General features: G+C 46.1%; 2 protein-coding genes across 8 annotated transcripts in view; both read right to left on the bottom strand.

The window, feature by feature from the left end:
* Positions 1 to 5,195, bottom strand: LOC118123841 (mitochondrial glycine transporter A). Of its 6 annotated transcripts, none has more exons than XM_047343976.1 (9): positions 5,059 to 5,195; positions 4,105 to 4,302; positions 3,198 to 3,335; positions 2,735 to 2,859; positions 2,464 to 2,548; positions 2,176 to 2,355; positions 1,866 to 2,034; positions 1,601 to 1,761; positions 1 to 1,487 (listed from the first exon to the last, which is right to left on the bottom strand). In XM_047343976.1, the coding sequence occupies exons 3-9, from the start codon at positions 3,210 to 3,212 to the stop codon at positions 1,365 to 1,367; spliced, it is 858 nt and encodes a 285-aa protein (XP_047199932.1). In that variant the 5' UTR covers positions 3,213 to 3,335; positions 4,105 to 4,302; positions 5,059 to 5,195; the 3' UTR covers positions 1 to 1,364. The 6 variants fall into 6 exon arrangements, with proteins under 6 accessions (XP_047199932.1, XP_047199935.1, XP_047199936.1 ...); XM_047343979.1 differs by having other exon boundaries at positions 3,198 to 3,302; XM_047343980.1 differs by having other exon boundaries at positions 3,198 to 3,299.
* A 162-nt stretch (positions 5,196 to 5,357) lies between these two features.
* The window catches only part of LOC118123831 (myosin-9-like), a 29,045-nt gene continuing 12,566 nt past the window's right edge, over positions 5,358 to 21,836 (bottom strand). The window contains exons 3-41 of one of the 2 annotated variants that reach the window (XM_035181460.2): positions 21,014 to 21,170; positions 20,157 to 20,184; positions 19,959 to 20,052; positions 19,215 to 19,235; positions 17,188 to 17,280; positions 17,016 to 17,079; positions 16,822 to 16,920; positions 16,573 to 16,716; positions 16,376 to 16,471; positions 15,624 to 15,895; positions 15,373 to 15,546; positions 15,060 to 15,233; positions 14,788 to 14,902; positions 13,639 to 13,826; positions 13,428 to 13,549; positions 13,268 to 13,337; positions 13,000 to 13,160; positions 12,711 to 12,819; positions 12,487 to 12,618; positions 12,149 to 12,355; positions 11,919 to 12,056; positions 11,690 to 11,813; positions 11,418 to 11,589; positions 11,062 to 11,274; positions 10,821 to 10,965; positions 10,530 to 10,736; positions 10,332 to 10,436; positions 10,042 to 10,194; positions 9,644 to 9,892; positions 9,313 to 9,525; positions 9,003 to 9,215; positions 8,735 to 8,896; positions 8,510 to 8,638; positions 8,317 to 8,405; positions 8,105 to 8,228; positions 7,739 to 7,947; positions 7,458 to 7,566; positions 7,029 to 7,201; positions 5,358 to 6,898 (exon numbers count right to left, since the gene is read on the bottom strand). In XM_035181460.2, coding sequence (XP_035037351.2) covers positions 6,790 to 6,898; positions 7,029 to 7,201; positions 7,458 to 7,566; positions 7,739 to 7,947; positions 8,105 to 8,228; positions 8,317 to 8,405; positions 8,510 to 8,638; positions 8,735 to 8,896; positions 9,003 to 9,215; positions 9,313 to 9,525; positions 9,644 to 9,892; positions 10,042 to 10,194; positions 10,332 to 10,436; positions 10,530 to 10,736; positions 10,821 to 10,965; positions 11,062 to 11,274; positions 11,418 to 11,589; positions 11,690 to 11,813; positions 11,919 to 12,056; positions 12,149 to 12,355; positions 12,487 to 12,618; positions 12,711 to 12,819; positions 13,000 to 13,160; positions 13,268 to 13,337; positions 13,428 to 13,549; positions 13,639 to 13,826; positions 14,788 to 14,902; positions 15,060 to 15,233; positions 15,373 to 15,546; positions 15,624 to 15,895; positions 16,376 to 16,471; positions 16,573 to 16,716; positions 16,822 to 16,920; positions 17,016 to 17,079; positions 17,188 to 17,280; positions 19,215 to 19,235; positions 19,959 to 20,052; positions 20,157 to 20,184; positions 21,014 to 21,170 — 5,556 coding nt within the window. In that variant the 3' untranslated portion in view covers positions 5,358 to 6,789. The remainder of the gene's footprint in view (positions 6,899 to 7,028; positions 7,202 to 7,457; positions 7,567 to 7,738; positions 7,948 to 8,104; positions 8,229 to 8,316; positions 8,406 to 8,509; positions 8,639 to 8,734; positions 8,897 to 9,002; positions 9,216 to 9,312; positions 9,526 to 9,643; positions 9,893 to 10,041; positions 10,195 to 10,331; positions 10,437 to 10,529; positions 10,737 to 10,820; positions 10,966 to 11,061; positions 11,275 to 11,417; positions 11,590 to 11,689; positions 11,814 to 11,918; positions 12,057 to 12,148; positions 12,356 to 12,486; positions 12,619 to 12,710; positions 12,820 to 12,999; positions 13,161 to 13,267; positions 13,338 to 13,427; positions 13,550 to 13,638; positions 13,827 to 14,787; positions 14,903 to 15,059; positions 15,234 to 15,372; positions 15,547 to 15,623; positions 15,896 to 16,375; positions 16,472 to 16,572; positions 16,717 to 16,821; positions 16,921 to 17,015; positions 17,080 to 17,187; positions 17,281 to 19,214; positions 19,236 to 19,958; positions 20,053 to 20,156; positions 20,185 to 21,013; positions 21,171 to 21,836) is intronic. The other variant, XM_047343975.1, reaches the window with a different exon arrangement.

The raw sequence follows: 21,836 nt of genomic DNA, 5'->3' as shown, positions 1-21,836 counted from the left end.
TCAGTGAAACATGACCTGTGGAGCGACTTTATTTGTTCGAGATAAAGAGTTCCAGGCACAGATCCTCATGTTGACACACTTACACAACAAGTAGATAAATCATCTCAATGAAACCTGCATGTGCAGAAAGTTGTGTAGGATATAAAGTGTTGAAACAGGTTTTCAGGTGGTTTGTGTTTGTTTTTATATTTGTATTGTGTAACTCTGTTTTTAACCTGTTGGGCCTTTAAAGCACTTTGTGAGTCGTCTCTGTGAAAAGTACGATACAAACAAACTTTACTTTCTTCCTGTAAACACGTGAGGACACTTTACAGCTTCACGACTGAACTGTCTCAAACTATGTGGCTGCAGAACTCTGGGTTTGGGTGAAGGTCGTTAGGACATTAGAGGTCGTTATAAATAAGGTCAGAGAAGAGGAGCACGGCATCTGTCACATGAAGGACTGACTTGACGTTTTCTGGGAAAGTTGGAGGGTAAAGAACAGGACACAGTAAATAAAAAAAACAGTCATAGTTCATTTATAAAGTTTAGTAAACACAGATTTTATGTAATTTTCTGGTCATCAATCAATAATTAACTGTTTCCAGCAGATAGACACTAGAAATACTTTCTTTTCTAACTTTAGCCTGACCCTCCTCCACTCCACCTTTACTATTTTATGCCTGGTCACCCCCCCCTCCCCCCCGCAGCTTATCTCTGTTCCACAGTAACGAGTCTTTGGCCTTTACGATCTGACAGCAGTATGTTTCCATCTCATCTCTTCAGACGGCTTCGGAGTCGTTCATCACACTGAGTCCCGTTTGTTTTAAAGATGAAATACTTTACTAGCAAAAACACATGTTGTAATTTAAGGCAGATTAGAAGCACATTTAATTTCACATTAAAATATAAGAACATAAATTACACTGTGTTATTAGAAAGGCATTTACGAGTCTCTCCAGGTGTTAGACTGTTCCATGAAAGAACGGCCGAGGTTAAAGTGCATCACAGACGTCTGAGCCTGATCACTGACGTCTTTTTGAAATCAACAGATTCAGGAATGTCCCACTGCATCTCCAGAACTTAATGATGGAGTCCAAACGTTCACTGAGATTAAAAACTTGTTGTGTGATTTAAAATATAATCAGTGTCATTATTAGTTTCTCCAAAGTTACTTTGCACAGGCAGGAAGTTGGATTCCTGAACTTCTGCCACAACCCAGTGACACACTTCATATATAAATCTCCACAGCTCTGTTGCAACGTGCACGTCGCTCATTCTGACGAGTCTTTGCTCAAGAGTCAGCATCTCCAAACAGTTCCTTCCTCTTCACCGTCTTCATACAGTGACTTGACTTGAATCTCCTCACTCATCCACGTTCCCCTTCAGGACTTCAGTCCGACATGAGCCATCATCTTCTCATACACCGTCCACGCCATGGCGGCTATCATGGTCCTCCTCAGTGACCGAGGAACTGCCCCCCTGAAGAAGCCCTGGACGCCATATTCCTTAAAGAACGGACAAAGACGGAGGTCAGACCTTTGAATGAATCATGCAGCTACGTGCTGCTCAGCTGGATGTCCAGGAGAACTAACAAATAAGAGAGGAGGGACACAGTTACCATGTAGATGCATCTGACAGCCTCTGCCGTCCTCAGCTGTGGGTTCACTTGCACCTGCGTTTTGACCACGTCGGCAGGCTGAGTGATCAGGGAGGCCAACACGCCCGCCAGGATCCCACAGCTGAAGTTCGCAAGGGGGGCCGACGGAGACGTGCTGATTTCTTGAAGGAATACAGACAGTAGGTATTTTATAAAATAGACATTTAAGACCTGTTTAGCTTGTGTTACAATATTAAGTCATATTTCTCTGTGAGACCTGACGTACCTCTTGGCAGCGAGGCCTTGGCCTGGCTGTAGAACATGACGTAGATACCAGAGAAGGGAACGTCTCTGAGGAGAGTCGCCATGAGGCCAGAGAACAGAGATGCAGGACCCTCCGTCTGACACACGCTGCGCAGAGCCCCCATCACACTGCTGTACCCGTACCTGCCACACTGAAACACACACAGACACAATGAAACGGAGTCTGAGACAAACTCATAGATGCCTTAAATACTGAATCTGTTGCTCCTGCAGAAACACACTTGTTTAGAGTCTAGTTGTACACACACACACACACGTCCACCAGCGCTTACTTCAAAGCGTGTCTTGATGACAGTGGCCGGCAGCATGAAGACCCCCGCCACCGCCCGGGCCCCGCCTCCCAGCAGCATGGCCTGCGTGGCCCCCGGGCTGCCGTCCTGGAGGAAGTGCTGCTTCAGAGAGTAGAAGGTGCTGAAGTAGATCCCCACGCCCGGGATGGTCCGAACAAAGGACTGGAGGTTCACAGGCAGGAGAGAGCAGAGTGAGAACAGGGAAAATCAAGAACATCATTATGAGAGTAAGAAGGAGAACATGTGTGGTTATGAGTAACAGGATCTAACCGGTGAAACTCCTTTCCACAGTCCCAGCAGCCTCTCTGTCCGCACCACGCTCAGAAGCACCGTCACCATCCCCACTCTGCCCGACCTGGAGGAGGAACATGAAGGAGATCAAAGGTTAAAAAATGGCTTCTGCTTGCATGTGGAGCCCGGGTGCGGCAGCTGTGATAGGAGATGTTCGTCCAGGTCAATAAAGCAGGTTATAGAGGTCAAGTTATGCAAGTCAGTACTGATAAGTGTGTGTGTGTAAGTGTGTCAAGGTACGCAGACTCACCCGGGCTGCACGCCGCTCTGCAGCGTCTGCAGACGGGTCTTGATCAGGTCGAGAGGCTGGAACAGCAGCGTGGAGCAGGTCCCGCTGAGGGAGCCGCACATGAAGGCTTTGAGGGCCGGGTGAGCCTGAGGAGGGGAGGAGACAAGGAGAGAGGAGACATGAAGTCTCCTACACTATCATCGGAGGACGTAGGGTAAAGGTTAGAAACATGTCAGGATGCTCCGACCTGGAGTCAGTTATGTAACCTCCCTCCGTTTCCCCCTGCACCTGACCAGACTGATGACGATACGCAGCTCCAGCCTCTCGTCAGACGATTTATCATTTATAATGAATTACATCAGGTAAACAAACCAGTGCATCGTTAGAAGATTGTCATGTACAATATAAAAGCAGTAATACACAAACATACTACACACTGTACATACTGTTAAAGTAAGGTGTATATTCTGACTATAAAACTCACCAGTGACAGCTCCATGCTTCTTCAGGACGAAGCTTCGTCTGATCCAACACTGTTTGTCCTCGGTTTGTCTTCTGCTGTTCACTGATCAGTCCCACAGAGAATCTGCTTCAGACGAGGAGCACAGTCTGTGTCAGGCTGCTGATAAAACACACACAGACACACACACACACACACACACACACACTTAATACAGATCACCAGACTGACAGTGTGCTTCCTATTTGCGACCTCCTGACACAACACACAGCTCCTCATTAACCAGCCACAGATCATCCTGCTCAGCACTAAGAGTGATCAGGTGTTTGGATCGTGTGTGTGTAGTCCAGGTATTACTCGTGTTGTGGGGACCTGGATCATGTTTTAAAACTTGCACGACGTAGGGTAAAGGTAAAGTTAAGGTAAGGGTAAGGGTTAGGTAAGGATAGCGTAAAGTCAGGTTAAGGTCACGCAAGTAGTAACCTGACAGTGTTGAAGCTTTTACTGTTTTATACGATCACTACACATCAGAACCATATGAGCAGAAATACAAATTAAAGTTTGGGTTTTAACAACGTTTCGCTTATGACTTATTGATCCTGGAAGTTCGAATATGTTTCCAACTTTACCGAACTGTGTAGCACGATGCATCCCGGGTGTGTTGCACGCTGTATCCCGGGTGTGTAGCACGCTGTATCCCGGGTGTGTGGACGCTGTATCCCGGGTGTGTTGCACGCTGTATCCCGGTTGTGTGTTGCACGCTGTATCCCGGTTGTGTAGCACGCTGTATCCCGGGTGTGTTGCACGCTGTATCCCGGTTGTGTAGCACGCTGTTGACGCTGTGTGACGCTGTATCCCGGTTGTGTAGCACGCAGTGTGACGCTGTATCCCGGGTGTGTAGCACGCTCTATCCCGGGTCAGATGAACTCACCTGATGGTTCAGTTTTGTCTCCGTCGTTAGATCCGGACAGTGAAGCTGAAACAGACAGGAACATGAAGCTCAGCTGATCTGTCACTTCCGCCCTCAGACACGATCTGCTTCTCTTCACCGGTAACTTCCACCTGCCGCTTCCTGGTTAGTGACGACACAGACCCGCCCACACGCGGCTCTGATTGGCTGACCAGCGCTCTGACCGTGACGTCCATATTGGGAAATACTATTTATCATATTGTGTGTTGGAACTACTTTTTAAATATATATATGATCTGTGGGAACTATTTTTTATTAACAGTCTACGTTAAGTACATTAAATTCAAGTACTTTATAGATATATACAGTGTATGGGAACTACATCTTTAAACAGACAGCATATGGCAAATATTTAAATATACAGTGTGTGGAAACTACGTTTTTTTTATTATACAGTACATTAGAAGTACTTGATGTTACAAATACTATGTTGATCCAAAATGTACTCCACACCCTCCAAGTTAGGGTAAAACAAATGTGAATGTTATAAAACAAAACTTCATCCACAAATAACACTAATACTCAATGACACGTGTACAAAAAACACATGTCAACATTATTAAGTTAATATAAATCAGTAATGAAGAATAAAAAACCCCAAACCTTACCATTTAAATCATGCTTAGATATAATTTTATACCATTGCATCACTTCTATTAATGATTTAATGTGTGAGCAGCATCTTAATGTTGAAATAAATAATAAAATTATTTACACGCTGTTGTATTGTTCATTTATAGGAGAACATCTTACTTTAAATCTCCTTTTAAAAACATACTTATTACCAATATTGAAAATTAAACTATCGCAATCAAACAGTGGAGTAAAAGTACTTACTGCTTTAAAGAACCAGGGGAACATATATTTGAAACACAAATGTAGTTATATAGTAGATATATATAAAAAACTACTTACAGCTTCTCAAATACTTCCTTCATGTCAGTCATTATATCATTATGAGGAGTTCAGAACAGAAACAAGACAACACCAGAGAGTTCTCACAAGTTTCCTCCCTGTTTTCTATTTGTTACTCTGGTGGATCCAGTTAGAACCTGATCGTGTTCTACTAGTTCCAACTGGATTGGGATCCGGAGCGCCCCCCGCTGCTGCAGGAGCATCATAACAACATTTTGAAGTTTTCATCACATCATATCCTCTGATCTCTCTCTCTCTCTCCTCTGTATGAAATAAAGACACGGGGGGGTGCACATGCAGCAGTTTAGAAAGCCTCTTTAATTGCAATAATACCAACATTTCACATGTTTTCCATTTCAGAGGAGCGGTCAGACCAACGTTACAACATAATTGAGAAGATGCAGTTTTTTCATTTTATCCTCTTATATTTTTGTCAAGATGTTCTTTGTATTTAAGTGCGAAAGATGTGATCCTTTGAACTGTGAACCCGTTGCTCTGCAGCAACAGGTTCCTCTCACTTCCCAGCAGTGTGAGCCAAAAGCCGCCCGGGGCACGAGCTGTGAGGGGGTCTCATGATCCACCGGCCAGTCAGAGTAAAGTGTACATGGACTCGAGTAACAAAGTACACGCCTACATCCGGAATCTGCCTTGGGTTGTGTAAAATCCCCCCCCAACCCCCTCCACAGGCTGTGCCCTGAGTATACATTGTGTGCTGCGAGTATTTCACTACCCCACCACCCAAATTAAACTGAACCCTGAACATTAACGAAAACACTGATAGTGATAAACATAAAAAAAAAATCAAAGCATGTCCAGATAGAAGCCAACAACCGCGCCCAGTAGAAATTCTGCTGCTTTTAAGGCTTTAGTGTGTGTTGGCAGTGTGTGTGTGTGTGTGTGTGTGTGCACGCCTGCTACACGAGCACGGTCTTTCCTTCTCCGTTGTTTCAATCAAACACACAAAGTGGTTTATGAGGCGAAAGTGTTATTTTTTTTTTCTTTTCTTTTCTCCATGTCAGTGCAAAATTAAAGATATTTCAGCACAGTCACAATCAAATGCCTTCACTTTAACGTCAATGAGTTTCTAATTATTTCCCGAAATCAGCCTCAAATTTCATTTTCCACATGAAATGTATGAATCAAATTATTAAGCCCCAAAAGCGTAGTCTCAAGTGCTAACTGCAGCTAAATTGATAGAATACATTTCAGCATATAAACCTTCATTATAAACTGAGGCGAGAGCGCGAGCGTAAATAAACATGAAGCACTTCCATTCTTAACCATTATAAAAACTTCTGCATAAAATACAACTCTATAGTTCGAGATATTACTTTGGTCCCCTTCCAGTAAATCGGTCTTCATTCATGTATACTTCTTTGTTTTCTCTTTCTTCAATTAGAAAAATAGATCCGTAATCAGGACTATTACAACTGGAATGTTTCCTTATAAAAATATCTTTTTTCTTTTTTTGTTTTTTCCCAGAGAATGAAAAAGGAAGCAAAAAGAAAAAGAAAATTTGGCCCGAAAAAAATAACGTGTTTTGTCAGCATGTGATTGTCCGAGTTAACTGGCGTTAAGAATGCATAGATTGTCAACGGTAAAGAGATCAGACGGTCACATTATTGTGTGTGTGCGCTCCTCCCTGTTCAGCAGGTACAGTAAGGTTTGCTCATGGGTACTTGGGTCTGTCTATTTACGATGCAGTTCTAAAGAAGCAGAGTGGCGGAAGTTTCATTCGGGTTTGGGCTCGGGCGTCTCGGTCTTGGGCTCGCTCTCCTCGTCGCTCTCGATGCCGACACGGGGAACGGTGCGGCGCATGGGGAAGGGGAGCTCGCCACGCCTGAACCAGAGAGAGAGGAGAAACACAGTGAGCACACGTCGCCTGAGATAATGTTCGTGACACCATCATGGAGTTAGTCACAACCATTTAAAATTAAGATCCATCTGTGTGTTAAGTTCCTTCCTCCCACCTGAGCTTGCTCCTGAGGGTGGTCACTTCACGGTTCATGACGTCTGCCGACTCTGTGGCGTCCTCCAGCTCCCGCTGCAGTTTCCTTCGGTTGGCGTTGGCTCTCTGCGCCTCCTCCTCAGCCTCCTCCAACTGTCGCTTCAGCTGCTTCATACGAGAGTTCAACTTGTCCACCTGACAATTGGACAGATTAAAGAACATTTAAAGATATCAAAAAAAGACGCAGGGCTTCAGCTTTGCACTTTAAAACTTACCTAACTTACTGAATTGTCTCCCATAACTTTGGGCCTCTACACATTATGACGTCACACAATTTTTTACCAGGTTTTAACAAAGTATTGATCTACATTTCACCAATAATCTAAAACGAGACCAGAGAAAGAAGTAGCCGACGCAGAGCTGAACGAGCTGATGAAGGAAAGACTCTGACCTGGTCCTTGTGCTGCTCCGTGTTGCGTCTCTCGTCGTCCACCTGCAGGATGACCTCCTTCAGTTTCTTCTCTGTGCGTCTCACAAGTTTGGTGGCACCCTGTCTCTCCCTGAGTCAAGAGAACAACACCGATCAGGCTGGAGTCTTTACACAATATATCATATGGTCGGTCAGTGGAGAAGTGTTTCAGTCTCCTAATGAGAACATGAATGTCTGAGCCAGTTGACTCCTTGTAAGAATACAGGATCTCTTTTACTTGTGAATATCCGGCCGAGACTCACCTGGTCTCCATGTCCAGCTGCTCCTCCAGCGCTGCGATCTTCGTTTCCAGGGCGGCCATGTTGGCCTTGTACTTGGACTTGACGGTTCCCTCCAGCTCCTGCAGCTTCAGTTTCAGCTCCTTGTTCTGACGCTCCAGCTGAGAGCGAGCACCTTCCACACGCTGAGAGCTGCTGCGCTCTGCGGTCAGCTCCACACTCATCTGGTCAGTCTGAACAAGAGGGACAGACACTGGTCAGATTGGGGCTGAACACAGGAAGGATTTAATGTTTTCAAATAACACAAATCGCCGGCTGAAGAAGCCTCGAATAACTTGAGCGTCACGTGAAAACCTGCAGTGATCGAGTGCATCACAGGAGCCTACAGACCTGCAGCATTGCCTTCTTCAGCCGGTCGTTGGTCAGCTCAGTGTTGCACTGCTCCTCCTCCAGCTCCTCCTCCAGCTGAGCGATACGAGCCTCCAGCCGTCTCCTCTCCTCTGCAACCTGAGCACTGAGATGGAAGAAAGGTCGGTGTGAGAACAGCACAAACACACACGGGTAAACAACAAGTAATGCACATGACTAACAACTTGTCTTACTTCTTGGTGGCCTGGCTGTTGATCTCGTCCTGCAGCTCATCCCTCTCCTGCTGGGCCTGTCTCTTCACTCGCTCGGCTGATGCCAACTCCTGCACAAGTACCACAGAGCAGTTTGTTTAGTTCTTGGCTCATATCACCGTCACTTAAAAGCATTAACAGGAGAAAAGGAGGCTGAAGACGTGTGAGTGCCGACCTCCTGCATCTGGATCATGTCGGCCTCCATGCCCTTCAGCTTCTTCTCGGTCTCCTTGCTCTGGGCGAGGATCTCCTCCCGGGACATGCGAGTGTCCTCCAGTTCTCGGACAAGATCCTTCATCTGGGCCTGAGGAGAGAGAATAAAAAAAGAAATGAATCAATTAGCCGAGTCATTGTAGTCGGTATATTTGAGTTACTGAAGATATCTCAACAACCAACTCACTTGGAGTTTCTTCAGCTGCTTCAGGGCTTCGTCCCGGTTCTTGTTGGCCATGTCGATGCCTCCTTCAAGCTCCTTCATGTCCAGCTCCAGCTTTTTGCGAGAGGCCACGGCTGCAGAACGCTGCTTCCGCTCGTCCTCCAGCTCCATCTCCATCTCACGCACCTGGAGGACGCACAACTCATCTCAGCCCTGTGCTCTTTTCGATAGTAAAGAACCGAATTCCCACAAAGATGACCACAGCTGACATACGTTACAGTGGCTTTAGTACCTGTTTAATCAGAGATCTCTTCTTCTCCTCGCCCATCTCATCTCGTCCTGCCAGGTCTCTCTCGTACTGGGCCTTCAAGGCCTGCATGTTGACCTCCAGACGCAGCTTGGCGTCCTCCGTGGCCTGCAGCTCGTCCTCCAGCTCCTCCAGCTGAGTCCTCATCTCCTCCAGCTGCTGGTCCATGGCACGTTTGGCCTTCTCCAGTTCGTGGACCTGTACGACAGGGAGCAGGATTAGTGATGAGAACTTGTAACATTATGAACAAACCACATAGGCACAAATACACACAAAACTAATTTCCCAGACTTACACTCTTGCCAACGTCATCCTTAGAAGATACCAGGTCCTCCATTTCAGCACGCAGCAGTTTGTTGTTGCGGTCCAGTTCTTCCTTTGTGTCCATCAGAGAATCCAGCTCACGAGTTAATGCCAGCGCCCGGGTCTCCTTCTCACGGGCCTCAGCCTCAGCTCGGTCACGCTCCTCTGCGAAGCGGGCGGAGATGTTCTTCTCCTCTGCCAGCATCTAGAGAAAGTCAGGGCAAAGGGTTTAAAACTCAAATCTAGAAGCTAAAATATGTTCATTACTAAAAATGTCTACTAAAATCTATGGCACTGCATTTACATTATACAGATAATCTGACCTGGTCAAACTTCTTCTGCTTCTTCTCCAGGTTGGAGACGATCTGTCGGAGGTGGTCTTGGTCCACAAGCAGGTCGTCCAGCTCCTGCTGGACACGCGTCTTGGTTTTGTCCATCTTATCGAAGGCAGCACATTTCTCCTCCAGACGCTGGCTTATTGCTTCCATGTCCCTTTGCATCCTCTTCTTTCCCTCCTCAGCCGTCTCCAGACACCCTGCGTCCTGCTCCACGCGCTTCTTCATTTCAGCAAGCTGTATGGAAAGAGGTGGTGTCACTCAAAAGTTTGACACTATGACGTAGAGGTGTGCTTCATCATACATCCTGGATGAAGTAGCTATAGTTCCTTAAATCTTCAGCAGCCACTGGTGTGAATGAGGTTATCAGCACATTCATGTCTTACCTGGGCCTGAACAGTCAGCAGCTGCTTCTCCACGGTCTTCTTGGAGGCCTCTTCCTCCTCCAGCTGTTCTCTCAGGCTGTTCTGTTCGTCCTCTAGCTGGCGCATGCGTGTGCCATGGGACAGCTTCTGGCGGGTTTCTTCCTGGAGTATTTCCTGTTGTAAACACGGACATGCAAAGCTAAATTATAAGACGGTCATTTGATTGAAGTTGTCTTCACCCATCGAGAGTCAGTTGGTTTTTAGATCTCTGAGAACATAGCAGGGTATAAACAGCGTGCAGGTCTGTGTACCTGAATGTCCTGCAGCTGAGACTCCACAGCAGAGCAGTCTTTGGTTGCTTTGATGGATTTGCCCTCCACCTCGCTCAGAATGCAGTTTACATTATCGAACTCAGCCTGTGGACAGAAGACAACAAATCAACCCCTGAACATCCACAACTGTTAAAACATTGATAAATACACAGACATAATTCTGTCTGAGGTCTCTACCTGCACTTTGGACAGTTTCTCAGCCTGCTCAAGCCTCTGCCGCTCGCTCTCTGAATATTTGAGCTGCAGCTCCTGGACCTGGGACTCCGCCTTCTTCCTGCGATGCTCGGAATCTCCTTTACCCTGCATCAGCGTCTGCATCTCGATGGCCAGCTCATTCCTCTCCGACTCCATAGCCTGCTTGGCCTTCTCCATTGACACTTTGTTCTGCAGGGAAGGACAGAAACATTTAAGACTTAGAGAAAAGAAAATCATTGGGTGGACAGAAGCGCTGAAATAGATTTTAATTACCCTCTTTGCCTGCTCCAGCTGCTCGTTGAGCTCATCGAAGACCTGACCGTGTTTCTGTCTCATCTCACCCAGCTGCTGCTCGTGGACTCTGGCCTCTTCATCCAGAGTCTTTTTAAGATGTGTGACCTCCGTTTCACGTTTGGACCTGAGAAGGCAGAGCAGAGGTTAATCTCCTTGATACCGTGGAGCATGATAGGGAAACATCTCATTGTTGTAGCTCTCCCGTAAACCAGTTGTCTACCTCAGTTCCTGCTGGGCTGCAGTGGAGTCCAGAGTGTCCTCCAGCTCGGTCTTGAGGGCCTCGAGCTCCTCTCCCAGGTCACGGCGGTGTTTCTCTGCCTTGGTGCGGGCCTGCCTCTCCAGCTCCAAATCCTCCTGCAGTTCAGAGAGCTGAGCCTCCAACTCGCGAATCTTCTTCTGGGCCAGGTTCTTCTGCGCCGCCTCCTCCTCAATCCTGAAGGGAGGAAGAGGTCAGCAAAAAATTTACAAAAAGAACACGAGCCAAGGAATACAAATCAACTATCAACCCATTATTCAACAAAAGACAAACAATTATTACAAAATAATAAAACAAGGAGCCGTGAAGTGCGCACAGACCTGGCCAGAGCAGCCTGGAGCTCTTCCTCCTTCTTGGCCAGTTGTGCGCGAAGCTCAGCAATCTGGGCCTGCAGCTCGGAAATCTGGTCTTGAACCTCAGTGAAGTCACCGTCAAGTTTGCGTCGATTCTTTTCCACTTCCTGACGCTGCTTCTCCTCTCTGCGCAGGCGGTCTGACAGAAAGAAAGAACAATTGGTAAATTACAGGAAGGGGAAAATAAGCCACAAGGATCTATGATGGCTCATGTCTGTTGCACCATGTCCCCTTCTTACCCTCCAGGTCTGTAATCATGGCCTCGTGTTTGGTCTTGAGTTTCTGCAGACTCTTGGATTTCTCCTCCTCCTCAGCCAGATTGGTGGTGAATTCAGAGACTCTCTCCTCCATCAACTTCTTCTCCTGTGTTCACAAAGTAGCAGAGAGGCTCAGATCGAGCACTGTAGCAGTCACCAACTCCTACAAGTACGGATCTAAAAATCACATTCTAATCAGTTTAATCTTCACCTTGTTGAGTTTGTTGTTCTGGTCGTCTAGAATCATAACCTCTTCCTCTATCTTTTTCATCTTTGCCTCACAGGTGACCTTTTCCAGTTGGAGCTTCTGTCTGGCCGCCTCCTCCTCATCCAGCTGCTGCTCCAGGTCCTGAGGGGAAACGGGGCAAATCAAACACTTAGTACCCCAACGTATACAATGTCTGCATATGCACCGTTTCCCATTTCCATTCATCAACTCACTGAGATATTCTGCTGCATCTTCTTTTTGTCTGTTGTCAGATGAGAGGCTCGCTCTTCCTCCTCCTCCACTCGGGCCTCCAGGTCATGGAGGATATCCTCCAGCTCCTGCTTCCTGGCAGCCAGACGGGCTCTCATCTCCTCAGCCTCGGCACAGAGCTCCGTTTCAGCTTGAAGCTGCTCCTGCAGGGCCGTCTTCTCAGCACTCAGCTGCAAGCAGAGTAGAAGGGTGGATGAATTAACAGCAGTTATCGGACATTCAAACGAAGCAAACTCCTTTATCTTCCATCGGTGAATATTATATTCAAGTCCGGGGATTTTAATTCTACATTTCATGTTACCTGGTGTTGTTTCTGCTCCATCTCCACAAGCTGCTCCTGAGCATACATATGTTTCTCCTTGGCTTTAGACAGCTCGTCATCCTTGGCCTGCATCTCCTCCTCCTGCCTGCTGACCTGCAGCAGAGGCTTCACCTGAACACGTGGGGAATAAGGGGCGTTAGTCAAAGACAAGGAAAGAAAGGTACAGTCTGCAGTATGTTGAGTAAGATGCTGTAGAAGTTCACCTTGGTGAAGAGCCTCCACCACTGCCAGTTCCTGAGTTTGAGATAAGCGGCGCAGTTTCTTTGGATCACCTTCATCGCAGTCAGTTGCTGCTGTCGCTTGGCAAAAGCCCTGCGAGGAAAAATTACAAATCACATTTAATAACACAGTTCAAGAAATGCCCTTAAATTATACATTCCTTGATTCAGCTGCATAGTAACAAGTAGTTTAGTTATGCTCTGTACTGCAGCTCCTGAAAGAGGATCCTGATACGAGTGGATTCAAAGAAACGTGGCGATGGTCTCTTCTTACTTTCGGGCCACGTATCCTCGGCACCAGGCCTGGAAGCTGATGATGATGTCTGTGATCTTCATGTCTCTCTCCTCCTCCAGGTGAGCGAGGACACCGGCTCTGAAGAAAACTTTGCTCTGGCCGATGCGGTACAGGTTGGGATCCAGCTCCAGGCTTTTAATCTGACAGGTAAAGAAATGTGTTGAGCATTCACATCATGCAGGGATTTATTTGTGTTTATTATTTAGTATTATTATTCAGACTCGCAAGAATTTAGTAGCTCCATTACCATGAGCACGCAGGCCTGCTTTCCATCCATGAAGCCCTTGGGGATGGAGTTTGGAGTGAGGATTTCATACCTGGGGGAAAGCAGATGTTAGTCTTTCTGAAATACTGCTGGATGAAAACAATAAATTGGAATGGGACCAATAAAATGATTAGACCGTTACCTCTGTCTGAACTCCTGGAAGACGATGCGGTTGGGGAAGCCCTGTCTGCAGATACGGATTCCCTCCAGGACACCGTTACATCTGAGCTGGTCCAGAACCAGGTGAGGGTCCAGCTTACCAGCCTGTGGGAGGGGAACACATGCTGGTCGGTTTGCCTGACTCTGAACGCCCCTGTGTTGGAAGTGGCCTAATAGACGCCAGTGTTTGGTACCTTCTTCTCGTGGTTGGGGATGATGCAGCGGACAAAGTTGGGGTTGGTGTTCCTCAGCGTGGCCATGAGCTTGGACAGCTGCTCCTTGTACAGCTGGCCCACCGTGCGGAACATGCCCTTACGGGTCTTGAAGGCACCGGGCATCTCGGACATGCCAGACACTTTATCCATACCCACGATGCGGTCCACTGAAAGAGGAAGACACGACATTATGGAAGAAGAAGTCAGTGGGGATTCAAATTAAACAATAAACATCTTCAACCAGGCAAATTCAAACCAAATGCATGTCACAAGGAAGAATGAATGTGACCATTGTCTCTCCACGTTCTCTTGGTTCACACGCACCAGGAGAGGATAAAGAGTGAAACACCAAACACACACCGAGTGAATGTAGAGGGAAGCAAAGGGAGGTGAACTGTGGAAAGGTCTCACACACACTATCTATTAGAAACGCTTTGTATTTCTCAGAGTGAAAACTATGTGTGATGCTTCACTTGAATCTGTCTGTGGTGACAAACGGTGCTGCAGTGAGCAAACAAACAACCAAACCCATGCAGTATATACCCATTGCTGCAGTACCCATGACCAACACCAGGAGTCCCCAAACAACGCTATCACACAGAGGGAGAGAGGGAGAGTTCAATGACAGAGCAACAACTATGATGAAGATGGTTACTGAACACGGAGCTGGTTAAAAGACAAATGGAACAACAGAATTTACTGGCATTTCTTGGGAAAGATCATTTTAGGAGAGGAGGACGTGTTGGGAATGATTATATAACTTAACCAGACAACGGGAGAAAGAGGGAAAGAACAAAGAAATGAACAAGAAGAAACCTCATCACCTGAGTCTGAGTGTAGAAAAGGAAAACGCTGATAAAAATAGGCTCTCTGACATTTCTGTACCTCTGAGGCCCAGTGAAAGAAACAGAGTGACAGACAGAACGGGGCCGTACAGAGGAAGACATGGATGTAAACAACAAAACGGGAGTTGACGAGGTAGAAAACAAAGGTCCACACACCAAAACAGCAAAAGAGAAAAAGAACTATGAAATGCAAAACAGGAACAGGAGCACATGTAGAACTTCCTCTAGAGAAGCAGCGATTCCCTGCGATACTGCGACTGAGTTAACGTGTGTCTTGACTCACCGTCCCTCCACAGCTCAGAGACAAACTTGTCAGTGGACTGGTTGAGCAGCGACGCCACGTTGTCATTCAAGGGGTCCATGTTCTTCATCAGCCACTCTCCTGCTTTGTAGTCCACCTGAGGGGAATCGAGACATGTTCTCATCACATGTTCTGGAGATGTTACAACGTTTGAGCACTGGACAAATGAAAGGACGTACGACTCTAAAATGGGTGAAAACACAAAGTAAACGTTAAGTCCTGTACGTGTTCTACAACCCACTCTGCAAGCTTACCTTGCCGGCATAATGGATAACACTGAAGTCAGCCTCATCCTTCAGCTTCTTGGGTTTGAAGAACTTGGGGTGAGTGCCCTGCTCCTGCACGACCTTCTCCACAAAGCTCTTGTCGGTGGCCTTGGGGAACCAGCACTCCTCATCCAGCAGGGCTAGAATACCAGGGGGACTGGCCTGGAGGCAAAAGGAAGAGTGAAGATCTTAGTGCATGAAGATGTTTAAGTACAAAATGCAGTATTTAATTGGAAATAAGAGGCTGCAACGCTTCTGGGAATAAAGAAATGAAAGCTGGAGAGGTAAAAGAAAGACTCACGGGTTTTTCAATGAGGTCGATGCAGGGCTGCAGGTCGAGGCCGAAGTCGATGAAGCTCCACTCGATGCCCTCCCTCTGGTACTCCTCCTGCTCCAGGATGAACATGGTGTGGTTGAAGAGCTGCTGCAGCTTCTCGTTGGTGTAGTTGATGCAGAGCTGCTCGAACGAGTTCAGCTGGAGGGACAAACAAAAAATGTTCAGAACACGGTTACAAGATTCTGCAGGTTTTGCAGTTTTCCCCGATTGTTTACCTCAAAGATCTCAAAGCCGGCGATATCCAGGATGCCGATGAAAGAGGCTCCCTGTCTCTTGGTCTTGTCCAGCGCTTTGTTGAGCCTCATGACGAGCCAGCGGAACATCCTCTCGTACGTGGCCTTGGCCAGAGCCTCCACAGCAAACTCCGCTTGCTCCTGGGTCTGGGCCTTCTGGACGTAGTCTCTGCCCACCTTGATCCGGGGCGACAGGATGGCTCGGGTGAAGTCTGTGACGTTCATGCCCATGAGGTGGGAAACCTTCTGAGCAGCTGTGGCAGAGGAAATGGGGAGGAAGACAATTAGCAGCAGAGAAATGGCCGAGCTGAAGAGGGACAGGCGGGACAATGAGATTTAATCCATTTAGACCGGATGTGATGTTTGCTTGCTTCTCCCTTTGCAGTCATGATGTGGAAAAACTCGCAAGAAAAGCGAAATGCAACAATGGAAATGTAGTTTAGTTTATTTGTTGGAACTCTTAACCTGCAAAGAAGCTTTTAACTGCTGATCAGTCGCTATGAGACATGTTTGAGGAGGAAGAAGAACAAGAGATGGATCTCGGGGAGTTTGCTGGGTTTGTTTTTTGAATATACTTGAATTTTAGGGAAACAGCAACGATTTACAATGAAAGCCAAATATTTGTTATCGAATGTTTAAGCTGCGAAACTCTAGTTCTTGTATTTTGTGCCTTTCTATTCAGCGCCTTAGGTCTTAAAGGGTTAATATACAACTGCAGTAACTGTCTAACTCACCTGTGTTGTCGGGCATGGAGGCCTGGTCTGTGTGTCGCTCCTTCTTGAAGCTCATGTTGCCCAGCTGCAGCACAGAGGCCACCACCTTCAGCATTCCTGCACAGCAACAGAACAACACATGGGTTTATCTACCGCCGTGACACAGTTAAAAGAACAAAACAAGTTGTCGATTGAAAGTGATTTGCTTTCTGCCTCACCTATCTGCTCGTCCTCCGGGATGCTCATGATCTTCATGGCCTCGATGGTCTCGGTGAACAGATCCTTGTCCTGCTGCCCAGGAATGGTCACGTTCCCGTTGGAAAGGAAACGGTAGTTGTTGTAATTCTCCAGGAGGAGTTCCTCTGAGGAGGCAAAGAATCGTCGTTAGAGAAAGGAATGAAACTGAAATCCTTCAGAGAATTCCTCACTCTGTCTTCGTTCATTTAGTCAAGTAAAGAGTTGCTTACGGCGCAGTTTGTCTCCAGCCCCCGTGAGCAAGTAGTAGAAGATGTGGAAGGTCCTCTCGTCCTTGGCCTGGCGAATGGCGCGGGATTTCTCCAACAGGTCTAGTGGTCAATCTGTTAAGTTTTCTAACACTTCTGTGATTAAAGCTCTTTGAAACATTTTGTGTATGAACAAGAACAAAGTTAAGCAAGGATACAAGTTTCAATATTGGCCCCGACAATGTAACCGTTGACGTCGAAGTTGATCCTGATGAATTTTCCCTTGAAGAGAAACAAGAGCAGCGTCGTAAAACAAGTAGTCGAAGCAGTCGAGGTGGAAAACAAAGAGTTTATAAAAGACAAAAAACAGTTTATACATATTAGACTTACAAATCTGGAGGAGTTGTCATTTTTGACCGTCTTGGCATTTCCGAAGGCTTCGAGAATGGGGTTAGCCTGCAGCAGTTGTTTCTCCAGCTCCCCCTGGTGGAGAGGAAGATAAAAAAAGCAAAGCATAATATGAAGAGTTACGGTTTCTTCACCGGTGAATCTGGACGTTTCTCAGCCGTGGATTCTGATCTGACAAGATCTCATCACCAGAACTGATAACTCATTCCAATGCAGGGATAGAAACTCAAATTAAGATCAATCAAGAAAAATGATTTGTTTTCTTATATAAATATGATGACAGCTGCTTTTCTACGACGGAGCATTAGGGCATTGTTGAAGAAAAGAACTCTGAGATTTGAGAATAGTCATAATTTAGAAGAAAATTGTAATTCAATGAGAAGAATTTCGCAAAATTACAAGAAAAAATAACTTTTCTTTTAGGACATAACCAGCAGAGAAAACCTGTGCTCACCAAAGTTGTTCTCTTTCTGGATCTAAAGTCTCTTTTCCCATTTAATTGGCCCCAATACTCCGTCATACTTTGTTACTTTGCCCCACGATGTACCGAGATGAGAGAGATCATGGATTGTGCAAAAACTTTTTAAAACAAAAAGTGACAAGAGAGATACCATGTACACACCAGCAACGCACACAAACACACACACACTGCACCAAAGCGTTTCACCTCCACACACACACAACATCCAGTTAGTGCCCAAATCTGCAAACACCCGAAGACCCCGTGACCCTCATCGATGACCCATCACCAGATTCCCAGAGCAGAACGAACACAGAACAACGTCAGCTTCAATTACAACATTTGACTTCTCCCTTGGAGCTACACTGTGTGTGTGTGTGTGTGTGTGTGTGTGTGTGTGTGTGTGTCTGCACATATACAGTGAACCATTGTGTGAAATATAACATGACATCATCGGTCAGTGACGCTGGAAGTAGGGGCGCTGAGGGGGCTGCAGCGACCCCTACAGGCAAGGGGGTGTAATATATGTTTTCAGTGTATGTATCTGATGCACTAAAGTAGAATGTGACACAGATAACATTCATGTCATGATCTGATTTTCAGTGGTGGTAATAGTGGGTTAGAGATTTCTTTCATTGCCATAAAGCCATGTTTGCCCCCCCCCCCGGTTTCTATAGACGCTCTCTCAGCGTCCCCACCTCTGAACGACTTCCTGGTAAGTTGCTTTCAAACCTTTCCTCACAGATAGTAACTTTCATTACAGAAAGACGACAAATCCTTTTCCCGAAGTGATTGATGAGAATGTGTGTCGGTCGCAGCTACGTGGATTTTCATACAAAGGGTTTTTACACTGATGAAATCAAATCCAGCAATAATGTGACTTCAATTAAAGTCCAAAAGCCGACGTTCCCCATTGAAGAGGGCGAGTAAGAATATTCTCTGTGGTAACGTCTGTGTCATCACATTTAAATCCAAACAGCAAATCTGATTCTGGACGACCGAGTAACCTGATTAAGAATGAGAATCATAACTAATCACTTCGTTTTACGTTGAGACCATAAAACCAGGCCATCACAAGACATGTGTGTTGCATGAGATGTCAGCGCGTGTGTGTCTGTGTGTGTGTCTGTGTGTGTTGGGACCAGACGTTGTACAAACATACACACAATGACCAAGCAAAACTTTATACAACAAAAGAGAGAGAAGCAACTGGACTCAGGTGCAAACACACAGTAGCGATAAAAGGTTATGAAAAATTCAACCAGACAAATATGTGTACACATCTATGCAATAAAAATTTGCTGGGTTATTTTTTCCCCACAGCAAAGGTCCCGCCCCCTTATCCCACCATTGTCTAGCTGAATTTTTCACAGGAACACAAATGGCTGCCACTGATCTGCAAACAAACTTCCTCCTTGCCTCCAATTGGCCGGCAAGGCATGTCACCCCCCTGCCCTTAATACGGGGGGGAGGAAAGAGGAGGGAGGAGGAGGGTGATGACAGAAGCAGGTGGGGAGGAAGGGTGAATGGAGGGAGCGAGTGGACTCACATGTGTCAGGACGAAGCTGTTCTGTTGATGGGAAGAGAGAAATACAACAACCTCAAAAAAGGGATGATGGATGTGGTTTTCATCAAACCTCACTTTGTTGCTTTCAGCAGCATCGACTCAAAAAGGCCGACAGGACAGATAACAGTAGTTCTATGGTGGAGTCTGATGTTAATGTAAATTAAAATCTACTGACTCGTCTAGTAGCCGTGGGGAACGAGTCAATCCGCCTCTTTTTAGCAGGTTTAAAAACATACACTCGCTAATCCTGGTGTTAAAGATGTTCAAAACAATGATTACAATATAGTAAACTGATGTTAATCTCCGATATGAGGATATGAAGTGAGAAAACAGAAACCACCACAGGTGAAGTAAAAGGCCGGAGCCACAGTTTAAATTTGCACTTCTGTTGTTTCTGTGCCTGCGGAGCTACTTTCCTGCTGCCGCCTCTTTTCCTGCTGCTGAAAACAAGCTGTTTTGAAACCAGCAGTGTGATGATGATGGATTAACAATCATGTGCACAGTCAAGTGCACGTACACAATAAGAAAAAGTGGTTGATGCAAACAGGAATAATGTCAAGCCTGTAAAAAATAAAAACACTGGGAGGAAATAGGGATTGAATCTGGCTCCAAAATGAGGACTGAAATAAGTAAGTGAAATAAGAAGGAGTGAGAGATAAAAAGGCTTTAATGGAGGATGTGAGAGAGAAACTGGAGGAAGACGAGGTGTGTCGATGAGGGACGGACCTGATCTTTCTTGGTCTTATGGGAGGAGGCCACGTGAGCCAGGTACTGGATGACCTTCTTGGTGTTCTCCGTCTTTCCAGCTCCAGACTCTCCGCTGCACAACACGGACAGACACAAATAAACCGTCAACAGATTTGAGAAAAGGACGGCGTGGAAGAGTCATGTCCATCTGTGTGCGTGTAAGCATCTGAAACTCACGTGCAGAGAATCGACTGGTCTTCACGATCTGCAAAAATACATGTGCAAAAGTTTGATTATGCTTTTTTTGGTGCATAAGAACATTGCTGCTAATTCGATGTGAGCATACGTTATCACTACGGTGCATACAGGATGTACATGGCCACAGACAGGAAATCCATATCCGGCTTCGGGTGACTGGAGAGAGGCGCTGCCGCGTTTCAAACTAACTGGTTAATTACCCATAAGCCCCGTTATGTGGTGGGAGCACTTTGGGGACAAACATGCAAAACGTCAAAGACAAAAAGTCTCCACTAGCAAAGTAATATGAGCACTTAACTGTAGATTGTGTACAAAATGAAATACTCTACACAATTAGTACCTCTAACAGATGTAGTGTACAACCCCCCCCCTCACACTGAGTCTGATGAATTAGCTGCACGGGAGCCTCATTTACTAAAAAACTTAGAGTTGACAGCATCTGGAATTTTCTGCAGAGCAAGTAAATCATGTGAAATACTTGGTGAGGAGATTCCCAGCAGTATTGTGCAATGGGTCCCCAGTGTGTGTGTCACTTTGGGGCCCAACATACAAACACTAAATGGGGTTTTAAGAGGAGGGGCACTGGTGTTATTATGGTGCCAGTATTACAGCGTGTGAGCATAAAACATGAGCCGCTTGCAGACTTGAACTCTGGAGGACACACAACGTGGGGTCCAGACTTTCTCAGGAGTTTCTCTTCCACATGTATGGCATCATCCAGAGTTTTCTACTGGGAGGCTGGCACAGGAAACTCTGAGAAAGTCCAGAGCCAGAGACGTTTGCTTCCCCCGCCCCTCATCTTTCCAAATCCAATCCTCATAAGGACCAGGACTTACCCTGCATCATGCTTCTGTAAGATGTGTCAGTGATGGCGTAGATATGAGGCGGCATCTCGTGCCTCTTCTTGCCCTTGTACATATCAACGATCTCCTCGGAGTAGATGGGCAGGTTCTTGTAGGGATTGATCACGACACAGAAGAGACCGGAGTACGTCTGCAGAACGGAGAGAGGTTTAAAACACGCAGAGAAAACTAAGATACAAGACACCAGGGAAAGAGAGACGGTGAATTTGATACTTTAAATGTTAAATGTACTTTAAAAGAATAATTCCAAGACTCTGTTTATTCAGATGAACACAAATAACCCTTTATGGGGTTTGGGAATTTTCTCTTTGACCGTTTCCTTTGGCGTATCTGGGAATCGACTTTCTCAGAGTCATGTTCACAAATTGGAAAGTTATTCCAGATGTTGTGATGTTTTGATGTTAGTGCTGGTAACATAAGCACAAAAGATTAAATGTCCTTGTCTGAGAATAACTCAGAGGACTAAATGTTGAGCCATAAGGAAAAATGATGAATTCATATTTCTTATTTCATGGGATACTGCTTTGAACGCTGGTTTGAACGTCCATTACCATGGCAGCAGTTGAAGCTTCAGTATTTCTCGGCCCTGTCGCTCATTTCATGTTCTAACGTCAGTGCAGGTGCCTCCCGAAAAACGAGCTTCTCCATAAAAAAGGAGAAGTTCTCGATTCAACAATAATTCTTCCTCTGACTCGTCGACACCGAGCTGAAAGTTGCTCAGACTCTGCTTCGCGTCCGCCTCTCTTACGCAACCTGAACCACGCCCTGCAGTAAGTTTAGACTGACACAACCTTGG

The sequence above is a fragment of the Hippoglossus stenolepis genome, chromosome 16, assembly GCF_022539355.2.
Source record: "Hippoglossus stenolepis isolate QCI-W04-F060 chromosome 16, HSTE1.2, whole genome shotgun sequence".
NCBI classification, from domain to species: domain Eukaryota; kingdom Metazoa; phylum Chordata; class Actinopteri; order Pleuronectiformes; family Pleuronectidae; genus Hippoglossus; species Hippoglossus stenolepis.
Note: the sequence above shows the minus strand (reverse complement) of the source record. Positions and strands in the feature narration are given on the sequence as shown.

Coding starts and splice junctions, on each gene's coding strand:
- LOC118123841 (XM_047343976.1), bottom strand. Junction 2,356..2,463: donor TGTGGAAAGGAGTTTCACCG/GTTAGATCCTGT, acceptor GTGAACCTCCAG/TCCTTTGTTCGGACCATCCC. Junction 2,035..2,175: donor TCATCAAGACACGCTTTGAA/GTAAGCGCTGGT, acceptor TGTGTGTTTCAG/TGTGGCAGGTACGGGTACAG.